The sequence below is a fragment of the Ornithorhynchus anatinus genome, chromosome X1 (assembly GCF_004115215.2).
Source record: "Ornithorhynchus anatinus isolate Pmale09 chromosome X1, mOrnAna1.pri.v4, whole genome shotgun sequence".
NCBI lineage: Eukaryota > Metazoa > Chordata > Mammalia > Monotremata > Ornithorhynchidae > Ornithorhynchus > Ornithorhynchus anatinus.
Genome location: NC_041749.1, coordinates 79,154,358 through 79,175,923, shown reverse-complemented (window position 1 = coordinate 79,175,923; position 21,566 = coordinate 79,154,358). Strand labels below are relative to the sequence as shown.

At 46.4% G+C, this 21,566-nt stretch overlaps 1 protein-coding gene across 4 annotated transcripts in view; it reads right to left on the bottom strand.

Moving 5' to 3' along the window:
• Positions 1-21,566, bottom strand: part of IQSEC1 (IQ motif and Sec7 domain ArfGEF 1) — a 661,275-nt gene that overhangs the window by 251,219 nt on the left and 388,490 nt on the right. For 3 of the 4 annotated variants that reach the window (XM_029050996.2, XM_029051004.2, XM_029050998.2), the window contains one exon: positions 403-447. The exons of the other annotated variant lie outside the window; for it this stretch is intronic. In XM_029050996.2, coding sequence (XP_028906829.1) covers positions 403-447 — 45 coding nt within the window. The remainder of the gene's footprint in view (positions 1-402; positions 448-21,566) is intronic. 4 annotated transcript variants of the gene reach the window in all.

The following is a 21,566-nucleotide window of genomic DNA, read 5'->3' as shown; positions in this document are numbered from 1 at the left end:
GAAATCCTAAGGAACGTGGAAGGAACACAGAGTAAAAGACACAATATCTTAAAGAGGCAGTATCAGATAGTTGGCTCTGGTTATCACTGTCAAGCAAAGCAAACCACTGGCTGAAGCCATTTCTACACGATATCTCAGTCAGGCGTAGCAATGAAAGCGTCTCCTCTAGTCATGCTGGCTGCAGGGCTAGGAAATCATTTTTGTCTGCTGCTCAACTGTTTACATACTGGTGGAGTGGGGTAAGGCGGTGACCTGGAGTTGTCTCTTGTACCTCTCACCACTTTCCCACTCCCACTCCCCACACAAAATTGGGTCAAAATGCCATTCAGGTTGATGCGACTCTTCCCTGGAATAACACAAGTTAATAATTCTATTCTAAATATATCATGTGGGGGATAGTACCTGTAGTGATCAGTTGAGAGGCTGCTTCTGGTTTCCAAAGAGGTCCTGGGGTAGTAGCAAAAGTGAGAAAAGAGTTACTAAACATCAACTCGGTTTTCAAATTAGACAAACGATCGGACATTTATTATATATGGCAAACTCACATGGCTAATCAAATGGAAACAATGTGAAGAGGTTTTCTGGAATGCAATAAGCATGGATAATTTTATTCAGTACTTTACATGCAAATAACCATGTGCTTTCTTCCCCTCTGAGGGTCAGTTTAAGAGGAAAATCACAGCTGATCTAACTTTATTCCATTCCTAGGGATCCTGGAGTGTGCAAGAAATCAATATAAACAAAGCCCTGCACGGCTTTTTGGCTTAGTTATTATGTTAGTTCTGTGGCACTTCAAAAGCCCTGATGGAAAATAGCTGAGGTTCAGAGGGGTCCTGAGTGGACACTAATGAAAATGCTGCACTACTGTACACCCAGGGGTCTTAGTGTTTTAAATAAACATGGTAAGTCAGAGTCTGTACTGAGTGAACCAACAGGCAACAGCCAGATCCTGGCCCACCTTTAGATTTGAGAACGGGGTTTCCACTTGGAGTTACAATAGCTTGAATTTCCGCAACATTTGTCTTTTATGAACTTCATTTCATTTGACTGGCTCCTTCTCCCCATGTTCCTGGGAAGAAGCCTACTCACTGTAGGGTCAATGTTTCCGAGGGGGAAACTGAGGTTTAGGAAGACACATGTGACTTGCTCAGGGTAACCACACAAGTCAGCTGCATAGTCACACACTCCCAAGTGCCCTGAGTCCCAGTTCTTTCTTTAGCTCAAGGGTTAGACAGCCTCTCAGGGCTCAGAAGGCCCAAATCCCTGTGGCCTTTAGATTTTGATTGGTAGTTGGACCAGTTTTCCCCTAAAGTCACCACAAATAGTAAAGTTACTGCTCACACATTCTGAGTCCTATTCCCTTCTAGATCTCACCATCCCCACTGGGCAGAGAGTGGAGGACTGGGTGGGGGTAAGATTAGAAGCTCCTGTTTATAATGTTTCCCATTGAGAACAACAATGGCAAAGTGACCTGGGCACAGGCCAGAAGGCTGAACTCTATTCCCAAATCCTCAGGATGGCTCCCCACCTCAAATGATGAGGATACTGGATTGAGGGGATGGCAGGGAGAGGGAATGGTCACAGTGAGCCAAATTGTGAGTTCAGAAGAGAAGCTCAATTGGTCAGGAAATCAATCAATCAATCGATGGTTTTTATTGATCACTTACTATGTGCAGAGCATTGTACTAAACACTTGGGAGAGAATGATACAACACAATTAGTGGCTTCATTCATTCAATCATATTTATTGAGCGCTTACTGTGTGCAGAGCACTGTACTGTTTGGGAGAGTATAACAATAACCAGACACATTTCCTGCCTGCAATGAGCTTACAGTCTAGAGGGAAACTCAGAGTCTAGAGGAGAAATGGGTCAAACTAAGGAGCTGCAGAGTCTCGCTTTGGAGCAGGCTTAAATCGTTTCTCCTTGAGGAGACAAGAACAGTGTGTACTCTTCACCAGCGTGTTTGTTAGGCTGACTATTCAACAGAGCAAACGTAATTTCCGATAATGAAATAGTCTGCGTTATTAGCCTCGGTGCTTAGGTGGTTCTCTCAATCTGAGAGTCTATGGACTCTTTTTCAACCCCCTGGATTCACCGTTCCAGATGATAGGGAAAGGAAACTGTGCCCGGAGATTGGAGATCAGCACAGCTCTGTGTGCACTCACAGTATGCAGGGTGCAGCGGAAGGGATGGTAATGAGCTGCTGATTAGCCTCTGGCTCTGGCAGCTACGGGGTCTGGGCTGAATGACACGGATCATATTGGTACCTTAGGGACCTATGGAGCAATCACAAACAGCAGACGTCATTCCACATAGCATCTAGTTTGCATACTGCCTCCTTCTCTCTCCCTCATCATCTGCTAAACTTAGCCTGAAAAGAGACCCCAGCACAGCCACACTCCAGACCATAGCACCTTGTTAAATTCTTAACCCCAGACCGTGGGGAGGAGATACCTAAAAGATATCCACTTGAAGGCAGACTTGCCCAGTAGCTGTCCTTAGGGGGTTGGAAATCTGCCGGTTGGGGAAAGGAAGGGGGTGCCATATCTGGTCTGCAAGAGACAGGAGCACTGGAAATGGGAAGCACAGGTCTTTGGAAAAAGAGCAAGGTCTTGTTGTTTCCATAATCAGCCCGGGCAGATGCCTTGAGCATTCTATCTCCTGGATCCTCAGGATTTAAGAGACAAAGGAAAGTTGGGTAGTGGTAAGCCCTGTAGCAACAAGGGAGGGCATAAAGGTCTTTCCCTTTGTTACCCCTTAAAGAATGCCCAGTTCCCCCCATTCCCTTTGTTGCCCCTTAATCTGCTCCTAGGCAATTGCAAAATAAGGGGCAGGGGAAAAGCAGTGCTGCATTTTCAGAGAGAACACACCTAATAGGCAGTGTTGCCAGCTTGTGGCCAACCCTCCCCTAGGCACTCTAGGAATCTGACCAAGTGTCCTTCAATTTAACAATACCTAAAAATGCCCTGATCCTCACCACGTCAATTTTACACTTAAAGCTGACTCTACTCCATCTGTGTCTCACCCTCGCCTTTAACCCTCCGAGGATTGATGTGTTTCATTTCTACTCATTTTAATAGAACTAGCAAAGAACTTGTAGCTAAGGATCTGCATGCAACTCAGAGACAGAGCTAAATCTAACCTTAGTGGAATTATATTCACTCACATAGAGTTAAATGAAAATGACCATTCCAGTGTCTAAATATTTATCTGCTTAGTCCCATTTCACAGGAACCAGGGCATCTGGGGGCCTGTGGATTTACAAGGCTTCACCACTGAGGACCATAAACCTTTAAAATGATCCCCTCTGGATAGAGGGATGATGGCAAGGGAATCTGTTTCCTTATTTCTTTCCAAGTTCCTAGGTGGAAGAGCAGCTTGTCTGAAATCCAAACTCAAAATTTAGAGTCCTCACCATGATCCACAGAAACTCAAAGACTCCAAAAAAGACACAAGACCACCCTCTTTCTGGGGTTTCCCATTTTGGGGCAATACCTAACCTGAATGGTCTACCATATAGATCTATGTTTTTAATCATCAAGTGACCCACTGACTGATTAAATCTAATTGCTTTTCTATCTGTGTAACCTACTTGTATAAAGTATGCAGTTTCTTCCAGCTGAAGAAACAGGGCAGTAGTGTTTTACCACCCTTAGGAAACTCTTCCAACCTCTTTTGACACATTTTTCTTTTTCTATGCAAAGGCTTCATAGACATGCTCTTTGACAGAAGCTCTTATTTTCCCTAGGAGGCAGTGGGATTTTATATAGATTTACATACACTCATTTGTGTACATCACAAAAAAATGCATATGCACTTTGGGAATGTCCTTCCTGCTCCCACATACAATCCACTGCAGTGTTCCTAGGGGTGTGGAGTTTGATTCTGCCCAATTTCCACCTAAAGCTGGAATTTCCACTTTAGGGATGCCCCCACCAGTGATCAGAGAGACACTCCCTGGGTAGGGAGGGAGAGACATCATCTCTTTATACTCTCTTTGCCTGCCAGATGGGGCAATAATGGGATGGTTCCTGGAATTCATCTAAGTCATTTGAGGATGACAGAGTAAGAGATAGAGATCTGCTCCGAGGCCCCATCTCCATCTCCTGCCCTTTGGGGTTAGAGCTAGCTCTGACTCTGTCTGATTAGGCTTATGACCTTGGGTAAATTGCCCACCCTTTCTGTGCCTCAGCACTAACATCTGCCCATTCCAAGGGTCATGCTGTGAGCTTGTGAGATGAAAGAAAATACACGAGCAGAAGTACTATTCACTTCAAATGTCGGGGGGATGGGGAGTGTCTCGGAGAGAGGTGAGTTTCCGGTGCTGCTCAGAGGCAAGCTTACTGCTCAGGGCAAACTGGAAAGTGTCTCTGAAAGGTTCATGGTCTATCTACCACTGGCAAGCACAATAAAAATAATAATAAAAGTAATATTTGTTAAGCACTTACTCTGTGCCAAGCATTGTGCTAAGTGTTGGAGTAGAGACAAGATAAACAGGTCAAGCACCGTCCCTGTCCCATATGGGGCTCACAGTCTAAGCAGGATGGAGAACTGGTATTGAATCCCCATTGAATCACTCAGTCACATCTCTCTACTCCGCAAGAACCGTCAGTGCTGCTGCTGCTGCTGATCATATTTGTTAAGCACTTACTTTGTGCCAAACACTGTTCTAAGTTCTGGGGTAGATACAAGGTAATCAGGTTGCCCACGTGGGGCTCACAGGCTTCATCCCCATTTTACAGATGAGGTAACTGAGGCACAGAGAAGTGAAGTGACTTGCCCAAAGTCACACAGCTGACAAGTGGCAGAGGTGGGATTAGAACCCACGATCTCTGCCTCCCAAGCCTGTGCTCTTTCCACTAAGCCACGTTGCTTATCCACCTCTGCATCAACAGAAATTCTTTACCATTGGCTTTAAAGCCCTCAATCACCTTTACCCTCCTCCTTACCTTGCTGATTTCCTACTACAACTCGGTCCACATACTTTGCTCCTCTAATGCTAATCTACTCACTGTACCTTGATTTCATCTATCTCGTGGCCGACCTATCGCCCACATCCTGCCTCTGTCCTGGAACAATTACGCCAGACCATCACTGTCCCCACCTTCAAAGCCTGATTAAGGTCACATCTCCTCCAGAGGCCATCCCCAACTAAGCTCTCTTTCCCCAACTCCCTTTCCCTTCTGTGTCGCCTATGCACTTGGATCTGTATCCTTCAAACACTTGATATTCACACCACTCTCAGCCTAACTACATCTGTGGGCAAGTCACTTAACTTCTCTGTGCCTCGGTTACCTCATCTGTAAAATGGGGATTAACTGTGAGCCTCACGTGGGACAACCTGATTACCCTGTATCTTCCCCAGCGCTTAGAACAGTGCTCTGCACATAGTAAGCGCTTAACAAATACCAACATTATTATTATATCCGTAATTTATTTATTTATATTAATGTCTTTCTACCCCTCTAGACTGTGATCTCCTTGAGGGCAGGGAACTTGTCTGCCTGTTGTATTCGACTCTCCCAAGCACTTACTAGAGTGCTTTACACAAAGTAAATTCTCAACAAATACCGTTGATTGATTTTACAGATGGGGATACTGAGGCCCAGAAAAGTAAAACAACTTGCCCAAGGTCACCCAGCTGGCAAGTGGCAGAACTGGGATTAGGACCCAGGTCCTCTGACTCCCAGGCCTGGAGTCTTTCCACCGGGGCTGCTTCTCTGCTGGCAAGATCCAAATAGAGAAGTATGGTGACCCGCTGCCAAGGTTAGAGTGACTCACAGCTGATTCTCTCTCCCCCTCATAGAAGGTTATGACTGAGGTCATAGTTTTTTTCCCCATTAGGCCAGGGAGTTAGGTGTAGGCGAGCAGAATTCCTAGGAATCCAGGATCCTGACCAGCATGGAGGAGAGCTGGGATTTCATATAGTGTCATTGCCAACAGAATTCCTTCCATCAGCTATTCAGACTCTCTCAAACGATCTCAGGAGCAGTATCTTTGAACACATCCTCCTGGATCAGTCATTGGCAGTTTCTGAAATTCCAAGTCAGACAGATCATCTTAACTTGCATACGTGGGTTTTTTTTAACTTCAATTTCATCTGGGCACCAGCAGCATTTTATAAATGCCAACATTTAATGCTGAGCATGGGGGCCAGCAGCCTGCTCAGAGCAGAGGGAGGGAGGGAGGAAGAGAGGGAGAGAGGGAGTGCTGTCAATGGTTTTTGTCAGTATTCTCCCTCCCAATATGCTGCTCACCCCCATGCCAGCTGGTTGCAGGGGCATGAGAATCATTCCCCCAACGCCCCACATGCTCATCCCTCGACTCTTCACAAGCTCTACCCTCCCTCTGGTGTGAAGCGCAGCACTTGCTACTCAGCAGGGTGCTGGTGTTCACCACCTCCCACCATATTGCTTTGGGAAGATTGGCTTCTTCTGAGTAAACCCACAGTGAGAGATAAGCGGGGGTGGTGGGGAGAGAGTGGAGGAGGGAGGAGGGAGGGTACACGTTGGAGGGAATGACGGGAAGTGGTGCCAAGTCAGCTTCATATTGCCAGTAGTTCTGGTTGACTGACTCTGCCCACCTCGATTGTCTCTGAGGCGATGTAAGCTTTTAATGGCATTGCACATCGTGGCCAAACACTCCAGGGGAGAAGAGGAGGATTTGCAGAACAAAGAAACAACAGAGGCTCTTCTTCTAGCTGCTGGAAAGATCCTAGGTGAATAGACCCCTCAGCCTGGCGTGGCCTGCAGAGAATAGGGCTACCTATCCCGTTATCTCCTGCCTCCAAGCAGGATGAAAACTAACCAAGCCCAGGTGGGTGAAAGTCAGGGCTTTTCTTAGTCATCTCCTGATAAGGAGAACCCCCCTTCTCCCACCACCCATACTTTTGGTGACAGTTTCAATGTTTAACCTCTATCATGCTCAGGTGTTTAATCCATTCCTGGGGTGGCCATTTAAGCTCATTTCCTATTGTGCAGGTCTAAGTGGGGCTGGAGAACAGCTGTTCATCACCCTTTGAATACTAAGTCTTAATAGGGTTGGAAACCATTTTTAAATCTGCCTTTCAGCCTTCCCTTCTCTAAGCTAAACAACCTCAGGCCCATTCACCTCTTATCATGGGTCTTTTTTCCCAATCTTTTGGTCTGTTTCACTCCTTCACCTGTAACAAAGGTAGGAGCCACTGAAATGCATAACACAATGGAAGGCTACAAACAGTACCAGGCTTGCCTCCCTCAACCCCACCCACGAAATGGAGTCCAGCTCACAGAAGAGAGCTGACAGAGTCTAAGAGCTATTTGAGATTACATGACACAAACATTAGTGCAAGACAACACCAGGTTACTTTAGAGAGGAGGAAGACTTTACATTAAACACAGAGAGGTGCTAAATGGAGATTTGCCGCTGAGTCAGAGCAGATGAATCGATATTTACCCAATACATAAAAACACTGAAAGAGTTGCTTGGGGGAATTTGTGCCTATGGAAACCCTGCCTATAGAGACAACAGCAACGTTTCAAACTGCCTTTGTGCACTACTTTCAATAAACTGCAATGCCACATACTGGGCAAATTTATCCCTCTCCCTCGCTCCCATCCACCTGGCTCCAATTTGGGTGAGGCCTGAGAAGTGGAATGATCTGCTATCCCAGGGCTTTTCTACTTAACGCTGGAGCCAGTTTGCTAAGATGGGAACAATGATACCAGTCAAACAGGAGCCCAGTCTTCAAAGACTCATTACTGAGAAAGAACCCTGACAACCCATCTTCTTCACTCCTGCCTTTGGAGGTGAGGAGGTTGTGTTGATTGGGCCATAGTGTGGGGCTGGGAGTTTGTAGAGTCGAGTCGAGCCGAGCCTCGGACTACCAAGCTCCCATTCTGGGAAACTGCCAGCTTTTCTGGTCACTCAGGGACGTGGGCTTCAAGGCATCTTTCAACCAACATCCTGACTGCAAAGATAAATACTCCAGGGCCACAGAGTGAATGTGCCTTCATGTCTCTAACAATCCCCATCCAATTACTTTGCATTCTGATGTAAGGAAAACAAAAAAAATTCTGAGTTGGAGTGTATTTCTGCATCCTGACTGTAGCCAATACTTTGCTCTCAAGAGGAAAATGATCTCAGTGCCTCTTTCCCCCTCCTTCCCATTTGCAGAAGCAGACAGTTTCTCCCATATTTGTGGCTAAAATTTGAACAATCCTAGTGAGAGGCTTGATAAAGAAGAGATGAAATATTTAAGCCTGGGTTTCGGGACCCTCTACTAATCTTTTCCCTCTCCCTCGGTTGAGGGGCAAGCTCAGAGTGGACCTAAAACAAAAACAAAGATTTCAGTCACTGTAGAACCATGAGGAAAAGCCACACAACTTTCCTTCAACATTGAAATGTTGTTCCTTCTCCCGCCTTGGCAACCTAGGGCCCCTGCGTGGATTCATTTTCAATTTTCAAATTGACAACAAATGCACTCAAGATGGGAAAGGAAGGCTTTCTCTTGAAATGTTGGACATTCCATAGAGAGCTAAAGTTAGAAGCTTTCCCTATAGCTGAGACTATTTCTTGCTGAGGTCTCAGTTTAAAAGCTCCTGGGAAGAGGGCTCATGTGGTCTTTGTGGGTGTTCGCAGGCACACACAGACACACACCCACACACACAAACATACACACACAAAACTATCCTTCACATCTACAGAGCCCTATATCTGTGTTTGCAAATATGGCTGAAGTGACTGATGATTGGATGTCTCTCCTCTCATGTTTTTCCCAATATTTGTCCAGGGACATAATGATGAGGGGCCCAGAAGAACTGGAGGGGAAGGAAGATGGAGAAAAGATAGAGAAGAAAGAAGGGAAGAAGTGAGAGTTGTCAGTTCTTTCAGTGTACACTATACACTATACAAACATTGGGAAAACATGAGCTCAAAATGGTTTCCAAGAAAAGACAAGCAATGGGGTGTGAAAACAGAATGATGCTTTCACTTCTGTTGTCCAACAGACCACAGTCTGAGACAGAAAAGTATGCCTCAAACCCTTTCCCCAGTGTCCAGTCCTGGCGGGCCAGGGGTCCACTCTGAACCAGCGGAGTACTGGATGTCTAGCCCGGGCCTGGTTCATCCCCAGGTGGAAAGGCACTGGCAAGTAAGCTGGTACCAGGTACTGGATCCAGTGATCTTGTCATGCTGGTGAGCAGGCCCAGGATGGCCCTAGGGTTCTCAAATAAACTGAACCATCTGACTGGGTCCCAGAACATCCTGGACTCCCAGGAACCTTCTTCCTTGGGAACAACCCAGGGTTGGGCCAGACTTCTGACCACCTTGGTTCACGTTCTCCAGCCTGGGTAGGCTTTTGGAATGAGAGTGAGCCTCGGACAGCGGCTCTGGCAGGATCCTTGCTGACACTTGAAGGGGAAGGCATCTCCTGCAGAGGGCTTGCAGCATCGTGGATCCCTGGGAAATCTTTGAAGGGAATGACAGTTCCTCCCTAAGAGAGTCATGTTGGCATTTGTTCTGTTTTCAAATGCTATCTTCCCATCACTCTGACACGGACCCCCAAACAAATCTTCATAGTCGTGATTAAGTGGTCCCTAAGGCCATGCTGCTGGGGGGAAAAGACCGCATTTGTCGCCACAGTGAAACCCACTACCAGCCGAGCCCATTTGTGGTGAACGCTCGCTGTATTTATTTCACTGCAGACATACAGCAGATCACTTGCCTGGAGCCAAATCCTATTTCCAGCTTGAACACACCATCTGCCCTGATATTTTCTCAACTTACCAACTATAAACACACAGCCCACCTTTTCGTGGCTCCAGGGGAGATCGGGAGAAAGAAAAAAAAATTGTGGTTCTAGCGCCGCATCAATTGTAGATCATTTAATTTACCAATAGTAAAGGCTTCCTTTCGAAGCATTTAATTTTTCATGAAGCAAGCAAATCAGCACTAGCCCTAATGTAATCTGGAGATGGAAGTGGCTGCACACATATTGTCGGATAGTGAGCTCTGACCTTTCTCACTGGTAGTGAGTACTAAATAACGATACCCTTCTTCTCTCGCAGTTTCCACATTTAGATGAAGTCTGGCAACTGAAACAGAACTCAGCTCTTGGGGGAGGTGAGGGTGTCAAATATTGAAGCAGCCCATCTTCCCCCAAACTTACTCAACAAGTCTTCCTCAAAAATATAGTGAGTCATTTACTCCTGATCACGTCCTCCTCTTTTGTGTTTACATGTTTTTGTTCCTTTTCTGTAATGAATTCTAACTTGCACTGGCTCCATCTTTGCTTTTCCATGCAGCCTGGAGAGGACAATATAACACAAAAGTGACTGCACTAATGAAATGAAGATGAAAGGGGGATACAAAGTCAGGGAGACAGCAGCAGAGTCTGCCTCCTGCAACTCCATTATGCTTTCTCTTTAGAGGCCCAAACAATTTTCTTCTGCCTGTATCCTCTAAAAATGTCATTAGGAAATGGAGATATTTCGATGGGATCACTGAAATGCAGATGACTGAAGACAACAATGGAAACTAACTGTGACACCAAACATAAGAATATATAACAAGCACTGTCCCTACACTCTTTCAGTTCTACAGTGGTGCTATTATTACCAGCAACAAAATGTGCCAGTTCGAATACTACCATTTTCTAAGGGCAATTACAAAAGGATCCACTTTTCCAATGCTTTTCTTCCTTCTCCTAGTCAAATCCCCTTCTGCTCTTCTGAGTTTAGAGACTGCAAGCACCTGCTTGTTTTGCCCAGAGACCCACATCCCATGGAATGAGACATAAAGGGAACTATAAAGAAGAGACAGAAAGAATATGCTCAATGTTTGTAAGTGGAAAGAGCCCGGGCCTGGGAGTCTGAGGACCAGAGTTCTTATCCAAGCTCTACCTCACACCTGCTGTGTGATCTTGGGTGAGTCATTTCACTTCTCCATGCCTCAGTTCCCTCAACTGCAAAATAGGGATTCAATAGCTGTTCTCCCTCCTACTTCGAGTGTGAGCCCCATGTGAGACCTGATTATTTTGTATTTACCCCCAACACTTAGCATAGTGCTTGGCACATACTCAGAGCTTAACAAATACCACAATTATTATTATTATCATTATTAAGCAAGCCAGTCCTTATTTTCATTCCTGATGCATCATACTCAGTACAACCTCCAAACACCCAGCAGTCCTCCACCAAACCAAGAGCACTTCCCCTTTAGCCATTATGTAAACTCACGCTAAGCCTAGAGGAATAGGGTAGTATGAGAAAGCTTTTTCAATGGGCCTTCATAGACCACTGGTTAAAGATTGGCTTTGGGATTGCCTCTCAATGCCATTGCAAGAATAGTATTAAAATTGATTAATACAAGATAGAGACACTCATTAAACATAGAATCTCTGCCAACTCTGGGTTAGTTCACTTTTTGATTTGGTTGCTAATTGTTTAGAGTTTAACAAGGGGATTAGGATTTTGCTAGCAGCAAAATCTTCTTCTGGAAGGAACGGCATTACACATGGTATACTAATCAGGAAAGCATAAAGGTTTTGAGTGCTGTGTGGAAAAACAAGGGGTGTGTTTGCCCTCAATAATATAAAAAGGTGTGTGAGGAGGGGTTAACTAGCCAGGGCATTGCAAAAAGAAAACAAGATCAAAGACATTCATTTGGGCCAGTTATTTTGCCTCAAAACAAAGGCAAGAGGTAAAGAGCCCTCAGAATGTGGGAGTCCAATTGACTGAGAGTTCCCTTTAATCCTGCCCCAACACTATTTCAATAATGCTCCCCCTCCCACCCCCCACCCCGCATAAAAACCTTCCTGGTGACTGCAAGTTTATCACAAACAAGTCTTAGAAGATTGGGCTTTAACCCTTACAGTGAAAATCCATTTCTTTGCCCTTGCAAAAGTGATCATTATTGAGAAGTAATGTTCCCTTCTGCTAACAATGCAAGGTCCTTAATCCAAGCTATCTTTCTGCATTTAGAAATATGTCTTATGTAAACACAGTATTAAACTGCCTCATTTTTGGTCTTTGGACAGCCTGCCTGAGTGGTGAGGAACCTGAATATCTGCTCCTTTAGCTACGCTCTTCTGCCACTCTTATTGCATTTACTGTCACTCCTGCCTTCTTATCTTGCTTTGCTGTTTTTATATTTTCAATCTTTTCTTATGAGTCCATCATCAACCCCTCTCCCTCCCTCCCACTTCTCCCCTTACCATTCTTAGATTTTGAGCCCATGTTGGTCAGGGACCTGTTTGAATGATCATCTTTGTATCTTACTAGGCTGTAATAATAATAATAGTGTTAGTATTTGTCAAGCGCTTTCTATGCGCCAAGCACTATTCTAAGCGTTGGGGTAGGTACAAGGTAATGAGGTTGTCCCACGTAGGGCTCGCAGTCTTCATCCCTATTTTACAGATGAGGTAACAAGCTCCAGTCTAAAGACTGTAAGCTCACTGTGGGCAGGGTACATTTCTACCAACTCTGTTGTACTGTACCCTCCCAAGTGCTAAGTACAGTGCTCTGCACACAGTAAGTGCTCAATAAATACGACTGATTGATCGATTACACCAGTGCTTCATTCGGTGCTTGACACCTAGTAGTTGTAATTGTAGTAATAATAGCACTTACATTCATTGAGTCCCCATTTGGTTGTGGCACAATCTACTAGGCACTTGGGAAGCACAGGATAATGAAATGACAAGTTACTTGTCTAAAAGGAGCTGCCACTCTAATGGGGGAGACAGACATAAAAATAGTGACAACTAGAGTGTTCAAAATAAATAAATGAGTAGAGGTATAAACATGAGGGCTAAGAGGCCAATGGGGTAAATATGTTTCTGAATGCTAGGACTGGCTGAAGGGATGATATGGCTCAGAATGTTGAGAAATTCATGGGGGATTGTTAGAGGAGCTTGTTGGAGGAGGTGGGATTTGAGGAGGGCTTTGACTGTGGGGAGGAAGTGAATCTCAAGCAGGGGGAAGAGTGTGACCTAGGGGACGGAAGTGGGAGAGTCGAGCGTGAGGTATAGTGTTAGAAGGTTGGGGAACAGCGGGAGAAGGGAGCAGATAGCTAAGGGAGAGCCAAATAGTGGACAGCCTTGAAGTCAACTGTGAAGGGTTTTTGTTTGATATTAAGGGAGTCACTGGAGGGTTTTGAGGAGGGGAGATGTGGGCCCAGTGATGTTTCAAGAAGTTCGAGCCTAAGAAGTTCGAGCCTTGTAGCAGGAATGCAACCCCTCGCCCTCCAGCCTTAGATCGGCCCTTAATGGCAGATATGCTCTTTTCAGATTTGGGTTCAAACTGGAAGCTTTTACCAAAATATCTTCTTCAAGACACCCTTTCCATGAACACATATGGCCACTGCCAGAAAGCTCTTTGCAAATGAAAGGGGCACCAGATGATCTCTAGGAGCAGATGAAGCAGCCTCAGAACACATGATGGACTCTGGGCTTTGGACTCTGGGTTTCTCCTATGCTCCTTACCGTTGCTCCTGGGGCATATGAGACAAATCACACCCAACAGATTCATGTGCCAAGCAACCTCTGCCTAAAAGAAACCAGCTACATCTGAGACCCATAGCAGCCTATCCATATAGAGCAAGAAGCTGGAAGCTGAGGCTGTTTGGCTGAAAATACCCCAGAGCTCCCTCATGAAAGTGCTCTGGTAAATAGGCCATGAAATAGAGCTTTGGAAGAGAATGGGCAAGCCCACCTGTTCCTAGTGGGGCCAGCCAGCTTCATGGCTTCCTAGGATACAGAAAGAGTTCAGTGTAAATGTACGAGGAGGAGGAGGGAAAGTCAAGTAAATACTTTACTTAGCAGGAGTGGCAATTTAGAGCAACAGCAATAACAAAAAATTCCAACTACAGTTTTCCAGCCTTTGGGGAGGGGAGAATCCCCCAGATATCTGAAAGCCTGGCAGGGAGAACACACCATTCTTTCTTTTTTGGAAAATGATCTAGAGAGACTATACACTTTTCCTATCAATTCCCAGACCCCCGCTCCAGGAGCCATCAAAAGAGTCCCCCTATGAGCTCCTTTCTTAAGCATTGCCCTTTGGAGACCATTCCCCTTCATGATGAATTTGCTGTCCTGGCATGAATTCTTTGGCATTGGAGAGTGAAGTGCAGTCACAATGAGGAGAGAGAGGATCACACAAACTCATGAACAGTGCACCTGGCTGCAAAAAAGGCCCATTCCTCCATCTCCCCTCCAAGCCTCAATTCCCTTCCTATCAAAACAAAATGTCTCCTTGTCCCGGAGCCTGCGACGGGAGGCAGATTTTCGCCGGATGCCATTTCCACGATACATGCAAACTCTATTAACGCAGGCGTCTGTAACGCTGCCCCAGCTCACACTGTAGCTGCAGTTTTCTGGGGGGAGAGAGATGAATGCAGCGCTTTGGGCATCGCAGCATCTGAATGGATTTAGTGTTTGTGCAAGACAAGTGACTAATGAAAAAAGAGACCGGAGCAGAGGATTTGGTGGGCTCCTTTGCAGGGAAGTCACGGTTTCATTTGAGTCTTTACTGCGTTCTCAAATCGGAACTCATTTCTGATCTAAGACAAGGCCTAGGCTCTTTTTGGAAATGCCGAATGATCAGCACAGTGCCCATTTATCTCCTAGGGTTGACTTTGTCTCCTTCAGCGCCCCTCTGCCTACAAACCACCCCAAGATTTTGACTGGGGCTCTTACAATAGCTTGATCTGACATAGATCCCCATTGCCTGGCATTCAAAGAGAAAGAAATCCGTCCAGCTGTGCCTATCTCATCTGTAAAATCATGTCCATTTGCAGCCACAGGACCAAATGGCACTCACTGATTTGCTGCGCTGAATGCTCAACAAAGGAATCGCAATTTTGAGGAGTAAGTTGACTGAAATGCTTTGGATTTTTGGGTCCGTCTGGAATGGATGCTTTTTCTTTGGACAGAAGGAAACGTCTAGGGGTGGGGAGAGAGAGGACGTACGAGGGAGCAAGAAAAAGGGCATAGTTCTAAGGTAGAGCTCTGGAGGCTGCAAGAGAGAGCTTGTCAATTTCATGGCCAGCTGATATCGATAGGCCTCAGCTGACAGCACAGATTAACAGAGAACAAAGCCCAAGAAAATTGCTTTAATCAGGCACTCCTCGGCCAGGGAGCCAGCAAACTTATTTGTCAGAAACATCTGCTCCCTCCCTGAGAGTGCACAGTGGGCCAGTCGCTTATTCTGTCAAAATGAACCAATATAAGTTACCTTATTAGCAAGAGAGATTGTGACGGGGTGACTGATAGAGAACTGAAATCTTCGAGGGCAACTTTCTCATCCCTTTAGGCAGGCCTGTTGTGTCTCCAGCAGTAGCCACTGCCAACCTCTCAGGTAAAGGTCAGTACTGTGTCCTCTGGGCTGTTGATTTCCAAGGGGGAAGAGGGGAAGTGGATGGTCTGAATCCTAACAAAAGCCCCCCCACGACCCTTGCTGTGCTCTCTCTTTAGGAGTGAGTCAGCAAGAGAGTGGTTTCCTTAGGGACAGGGATGTGGAAATGGAGAGAATTAGCAAAGAACAGAGAAACAGAAAGGGAGGAAGGTGCAAGGAGTCTTTCAGAGACTGTGAGCTCCTTGTGAGCATGGAGCACATCTCTTCAACTCTGTTGTATTGTATTTCCTCAAGCGCTTAGTACACTGCTCTACACACAGTAAGTGCTCAATAAATACCATTGATTGGTCAATTCAGAGGGCAGAGAGAGAAGTAGGGGAAATGGAGGGAGGGCCAGGGGAGCAGATAGCCTTTCTCCTGTCCCCTAAAGGAGGAGCTATGAAGGAGACTGATAGAGAAATGTAAGTCAAGGAGAAAGGGGGAGAGGAGTCTGTGTTAATAATGCTTGTGCTATTTGTTGAGCATTTACTATGTGCCAAGCACTGTAGTAAGTGCAGGGGTAGATACAAGATAACAGGTGTTTCCTGTTTTTGCCCATCAGCAGAAAAGTACCTGAGGATTGAAAATCACCCAGTAGTGGGTTGGATTTCAAGGCAGCCTTTTTGACAACTAGGAGAGGCAGGAGTGAGGTCTCCTCTTCCCCTTACCTGGCCAGAGCACCTTTAGCTGCCTTCCTTCCCAGAGCCAGCTCCTCTCTTACAATGATATCTGAAGCAGCATCACATAGTGAGCCCTAGATGGGCATCAGGCCCTCTAATTGAAATTAGCACCAGGGTTTCCTGAGGACCCCAGCCACATATTGCCCCTGAAATAAGAAAACCATAGGGCATATATCTTACTTGGAGGGATTGGATGGGCAGACTGAGTGATAGATAAATACACATGTACAGCTCAGATCAAAGCCCACACAAGGGACAGGACCAGTGAAAAAAAGATTACAAGGCTTGTAATGCATTTGGCAACTCTGGGCCATCCCCTGGGGGGGAAATTCCACCCTTAAATCTCCATTCCTGCTAGCCCAATCAATTGATCAACCATATTTTTTTGAGTGCTTACTGCATGGAGACCACTGTACTAAGTGCTTGGAAGAGTAATAATCATAATAATGATAATGATGATGGTATTTTTAAGTGCTTAGTATGTGTTTTAAATGCTGGGGTAGATGCAATCTAATAAATTGGGCACAGTCCCTACCCCTCATGGGGGTCCCAATCTTAATCTCCCTTTTATATATGAGGCAACTGAGGTGTAGTGAAGTGACTTGCCTAAGGTCACACAGCAGACGAGTGGCGGAGCTGGGATTAGAATCCAGGTCCTTCTGACTTCCAGGATCGTGCTCTATCCACAAGGCCATGCTACAATATTACAGAGTTAGTTGACAAATTCCCTGCCCACAAGGAGCTTACAGTCTAGATTAATCAACATTAATCCGCAGCAGGGCTCATGGGCTTGCTGCTGTTGCCACCACCACCTCCCTGCCCTTCCTGACCCACCTTGCTTCCCCTTCGCTCTAAGAAGTAATAATAATAGTAACTATGGTATTTGTTAAGCGCTTACTATGTGCCAGGCACTGCACTAAGTCCTGGGGTGGATACAAGCAAATCAGGTTGGACACAGTCCCTGTCCCACATGGGGCTCACAAGTCTTTATCCCCATTTTACAGATGAGGTAACTGAGGCACAGAGAAGTGATGTGACTTGCCCAAGGCCACAGCAGACAAGTGACAGAGCCGGGATTAGAATCCATGACCTTCTGACTCCCAGGCCCATGTTCGATCCACTACTCTAACAAGGCATTTTGGAGGAGCATAGCCTGGGGCTACCCAGTAGACCCTCAATAAATACTATTATCCAAACAGCCCCAAACTCCATACTTTACCCTTCCCAGAGAAAGGGACTCTGGAAAGCTGTTACCACACAGGGCAACTGCTGCCACCCGACAGGGCTAGAGGAGGACGGGTGAGCAAGGGGGATGGTGGGGATTGAGGCTCGGCACACAACCTCTGCCCTCACTCTGCCATTCTGTGAGGCACCAGTCAGCCCATCATATTTACAAGTACTTACTGTGTGCAGAGCACTGTACTAAGCACTTGGGAGAGTAGAATATAACATAACAGACATATTCCCTGCCCACAATGAGCTTACAGTCTAGTGGGGGAGGCAGACATTAATATAAATAAATAAAACTATAGATATGCACATAAGTACTTTGGGGCTGGGAAGGGGGATGCATAAATGGAGCAAGTCAGGGCAACGCAGAAGGGATTGGAATGAAAGGAAAAGAGGGCTTAAGGAAGGCCTCTTGGAGGAGATGTGCCTTCAATAAGGCTTTGAAGGTGGGGAGAATGATCATCTGTCAGATATGAAGAGGGAGGGTGTTCCCGGGCCAGAGGCAGAACATGGGTGAGAGGTATCCTGGTGATGGTGCCTCTCTGGGCTTAGGCTATCAGAAGCCTGAACAAGGATGCAACCAGGGGCAAGGGACAGACTTTCCATCTGAACAATGTGCTTGTTTGTCTGGAGTTTGGCTTCTTTTGGGCTCTGGTTTCTATGCCAGAGAAAATTTGCCTGGCAGGCTTAGCCCCAGGACCGCTGTACCGATAGGGATTTAATACAGCTAGTGAATTAATGAGACCGGGCTGCGCAATCCCCTTTCCGAAAGTCAAGGCCATCTCTCTGCATGAAGGAACCGTTCCACACCGTATGTGTGACTTAGAACTTTCAGCTGGACATGGGACAAAATTTATTATTGACTATTAATCTTAGAGGAGGTAATGCCATAGTCATAAACAACCTGCACTCTTGTGCTTCCCTCTCTTCCCCAAGCTTTTCTCTCCTCATCAATAACTTTCCTCTGCCCTTGCTTCTAATCTTCAGTGTCCTGTGGTTCATCATCCCTATGCTAGGGCTGCCCCCCTCTGAGACTTTAGCCTCCCCAGAGCTCATCTTCCCTGGCCATCTTCTGCCTTCCTCTCCATCTTTCATTCATTCATTCAATCGTAGTTACTGAGCGCTTACTATGTGCAGAGCACTGTACTAAGTGCTTGGAATGTACATTTCGGCAACAGAGGCAATCCCTGCCCAACAAAGGGCTCACAGTCTAAACAGGGGAGATAGACAACAAAACAAAACAGAACAAAACAAAACAAGTAGTCTGGTGTAAATATCATCAAAATAAATAGAATCACATCAATAACAAAATAGAGTAATAAATAATACTTACAAATATGCACAGTGCTGTGGGGAGGGGAAGGGGGAAGAGCAGAGGGCAGGAGAAGGGGGAATGGGGAGGGGAGGAGGAGCAGAAGGAAAGGGAAGGCTCAGTCTGGGAAGATCTCCTGGAGGAGGTGAGCTCTCAGTAGGGCTTTGAAGAGGGGAAGAGACTTAGTTTGGAGGATGTGAGGAGGGAGCGCATTCCAGGTTAGTGGTAGGATGCGGGCCAGGGGTCAACTGCGAGACAGGTGTGAACGAGGGACCATGAGGAGGTTAGCGGCAGAGGAGCGGAGTATACGGGGTGGGCTGTAGAAGGAGAGAAGGCAGGTGAGGTAGGAGGGGGCAAGGTGATGGAGAGCTTTGAAGCCAAGAGTGAGGAGTTTTTGTTTCATGCGAAGGTTGATAGTCAACCACTGGAGGTTTTTGAGGAGGGGAGTGACATGCCCAGAGCATTTCTGTAGGAAGATGATCAGAGCAGCAAAACCAAGAATAGACTGGAGCAGGGAGAGACAGGAGGATGGGAGATCTTCAGTCTGCTCTCTCCCTTCTTTCACTTAACCGTGGCCAAACTGTTTTATCTTTGCTACCATGGTCCCCACTTTCCTCTCCTTTCTACTCACCCAACTTCAGCTAAACCAACTGCTTCCTGGGTGGGGCCCAATATCATCATCATAATAATAATAATAATAATGGTATTTGTTAAGTGCTATGTGCCAAGCACTGTTCTAAGCGTTGGGGTAGATACAAGGTAATCAGGTTGTCCCCTGTGGGGCTGACAGTCTTAATCCCCATTTTACAGATGAGGGAACTGAGGCCCAGAGAAGTTAAGTGACTTGCCCAAGGTCACACAGCAGACAAGTGGCAGAGCTGGGATTAGAACCCATGACCGCTAACTCTCAAGCCCATGCTCTTTCCCCTAAGCCAATACACGTTGGCACCTAAAAGAATGTCTCAATACATCAGTGGAAAGTCTTACTAGACTTTCCAGCCTCCTGGACTAAGTTTCCCTCCCCACTGATTCCTGCGTTTCACAATATGGAACCATGGCTATGTCTATTAATGAAAGAGAGCCCAGTATCCGGCATAGGCCGAAATCCTAAGGCTGTGTCTGGCTCACGCTGAGTCTCGGGAGTCTGGGCCTGTACTTGGCCAGGCCTCTCCAAGCATAACTTTCTGGAGCAGTGGGGCCACCTTGCACAGTTCAGCATACTCAAGTGCTGCTTCCTGCAGATTGCCAGAACTACAGGTCCCAGTGACTGCATGTGGATCTTCATGTGGGTGTGGCAGTCTAACAGACCCATGGTCACTGCTCTTGCCAGGAGTGCTAATCGTACAGTCCACGGAGACTCCGGGCTTGGAGGGAGGGTCCAGGAGAAGGTCCAGGTCAGCCCTAGCCTGGATGGCCATTTCACAACCTGGGTCAGCCCGAGTCCAAATGCTCAGACCCTTGCTCATGCAGGCTCTAGTTCAGCAGTGGATGATTTTTGGCAGGCCCTTTCTGAATTATTTAAACTTCACGTGGGCTCTGCCAGCCTGTCCAGGTGACGAGCAGGAGGATGGATATGGACATGGATGGACATGGCGGTATTTCTGCCCAAGGCAGCTCCTAGCCAGCTCTAAGCTTATGGCGGATACAGTCAGCGACTTCCATGCACCACGACCCCTGACTAAGCCTAGCAGCTCTGGGGGCTGTGGTGTGAGGGGGTTGCTCTGGCAGGCCCAGAGTTAGGAGCCGCTGTGAGCCAAAGGATAGTTGCTTCTGCCACCAAGCAACTGACAATCCATCTCGCTCCCACAGGCCAGAGTGAATCACTTGTGTCAAATCTGGTCCGTGGGCACTCCTTTGCCCATCGCTGCTCTAAAAGGACCATCAACATCCCAGACAGGCTGCTGATTCAGGGACCAACAGACTTCCCTTGTAAAATCTTGGGGACCCTGCCCACCACCTCCCCACAAGTTTGCAAGATATAGAAATCGCAGGTCACGTCCCACCTCAAACATAGTCTCAATTGAGCTCGTGTCCATGAAGAGTTTAGGACATGAATACAGGTACTCCTGTGTGCTGAAAACTCTGCTTTCCTTTTCTTTTTCCTCCCAGCCCACTCCCTCTCAGAGGACTACCCAGTATGAGTGAGTAAGTTCAACAGTGTAGCTACTGTAACTTGAATTTCCATGACTCAATATTTGTTTGCTGCTTAGTTTCCACAGCTCCACCCTGCCCACAACTCTCGCTCCCCTAGGAAGATATGTTTCTCAGATTTTGGAAAAATATCCACCAGCAAGAGAGCTTCAAGAACACATCCAATATTGAGTTTTAAAGAAAATGTTTGTGTTTCTTTAATGTGTGGTCCATTTTATACGCTCACACAAGCACGGGGTTTGAGGCATACAGTCAGTCAATCCATCAATGCAGAGTTCTGGGAACAGTTACCGACGCAGGATACGACATGGTCACTGGGCTCACAGTCTGACCAAGCAGACACATGTAGACAAGCACGAAGATATAAAAAAAAAACATAAAAAAGCACTCATATATGCATCAGGTCACTAATAATATATATTTTTCAAAGAGATACAGTGTTCTAAGGGCTTAATGGAAGGACTGAAGTGAATGGAGCCTAGACACATTAATCTGGGAGGACTTCACGGAGAGGGTAGCAGTCTGGGTGGTGGGGGAAATTAGGTGTGGGAGGAATTGAATGAATGAATGAAAGTGGGCTTAGAAGGGAAATTGAGTAGTTCATTTTAGAAATGTTAGGTCTGAGGCGCCAGCGGGACATCCACAAGGAAATGTCCAGGAGACAAGAGGAGATGCAGGATTGCAGGTCAAATGAGAGGTAGATTTGGAGGTCACCTGCATAGGGGTGGCAGCTGATGTCATATGAGCAGATGAGTCCTCTGAGAGAGGTGGTGTAGAGCGAAAAGATTAGGGGACCCAGAACAGGGCCTTATGGGACACC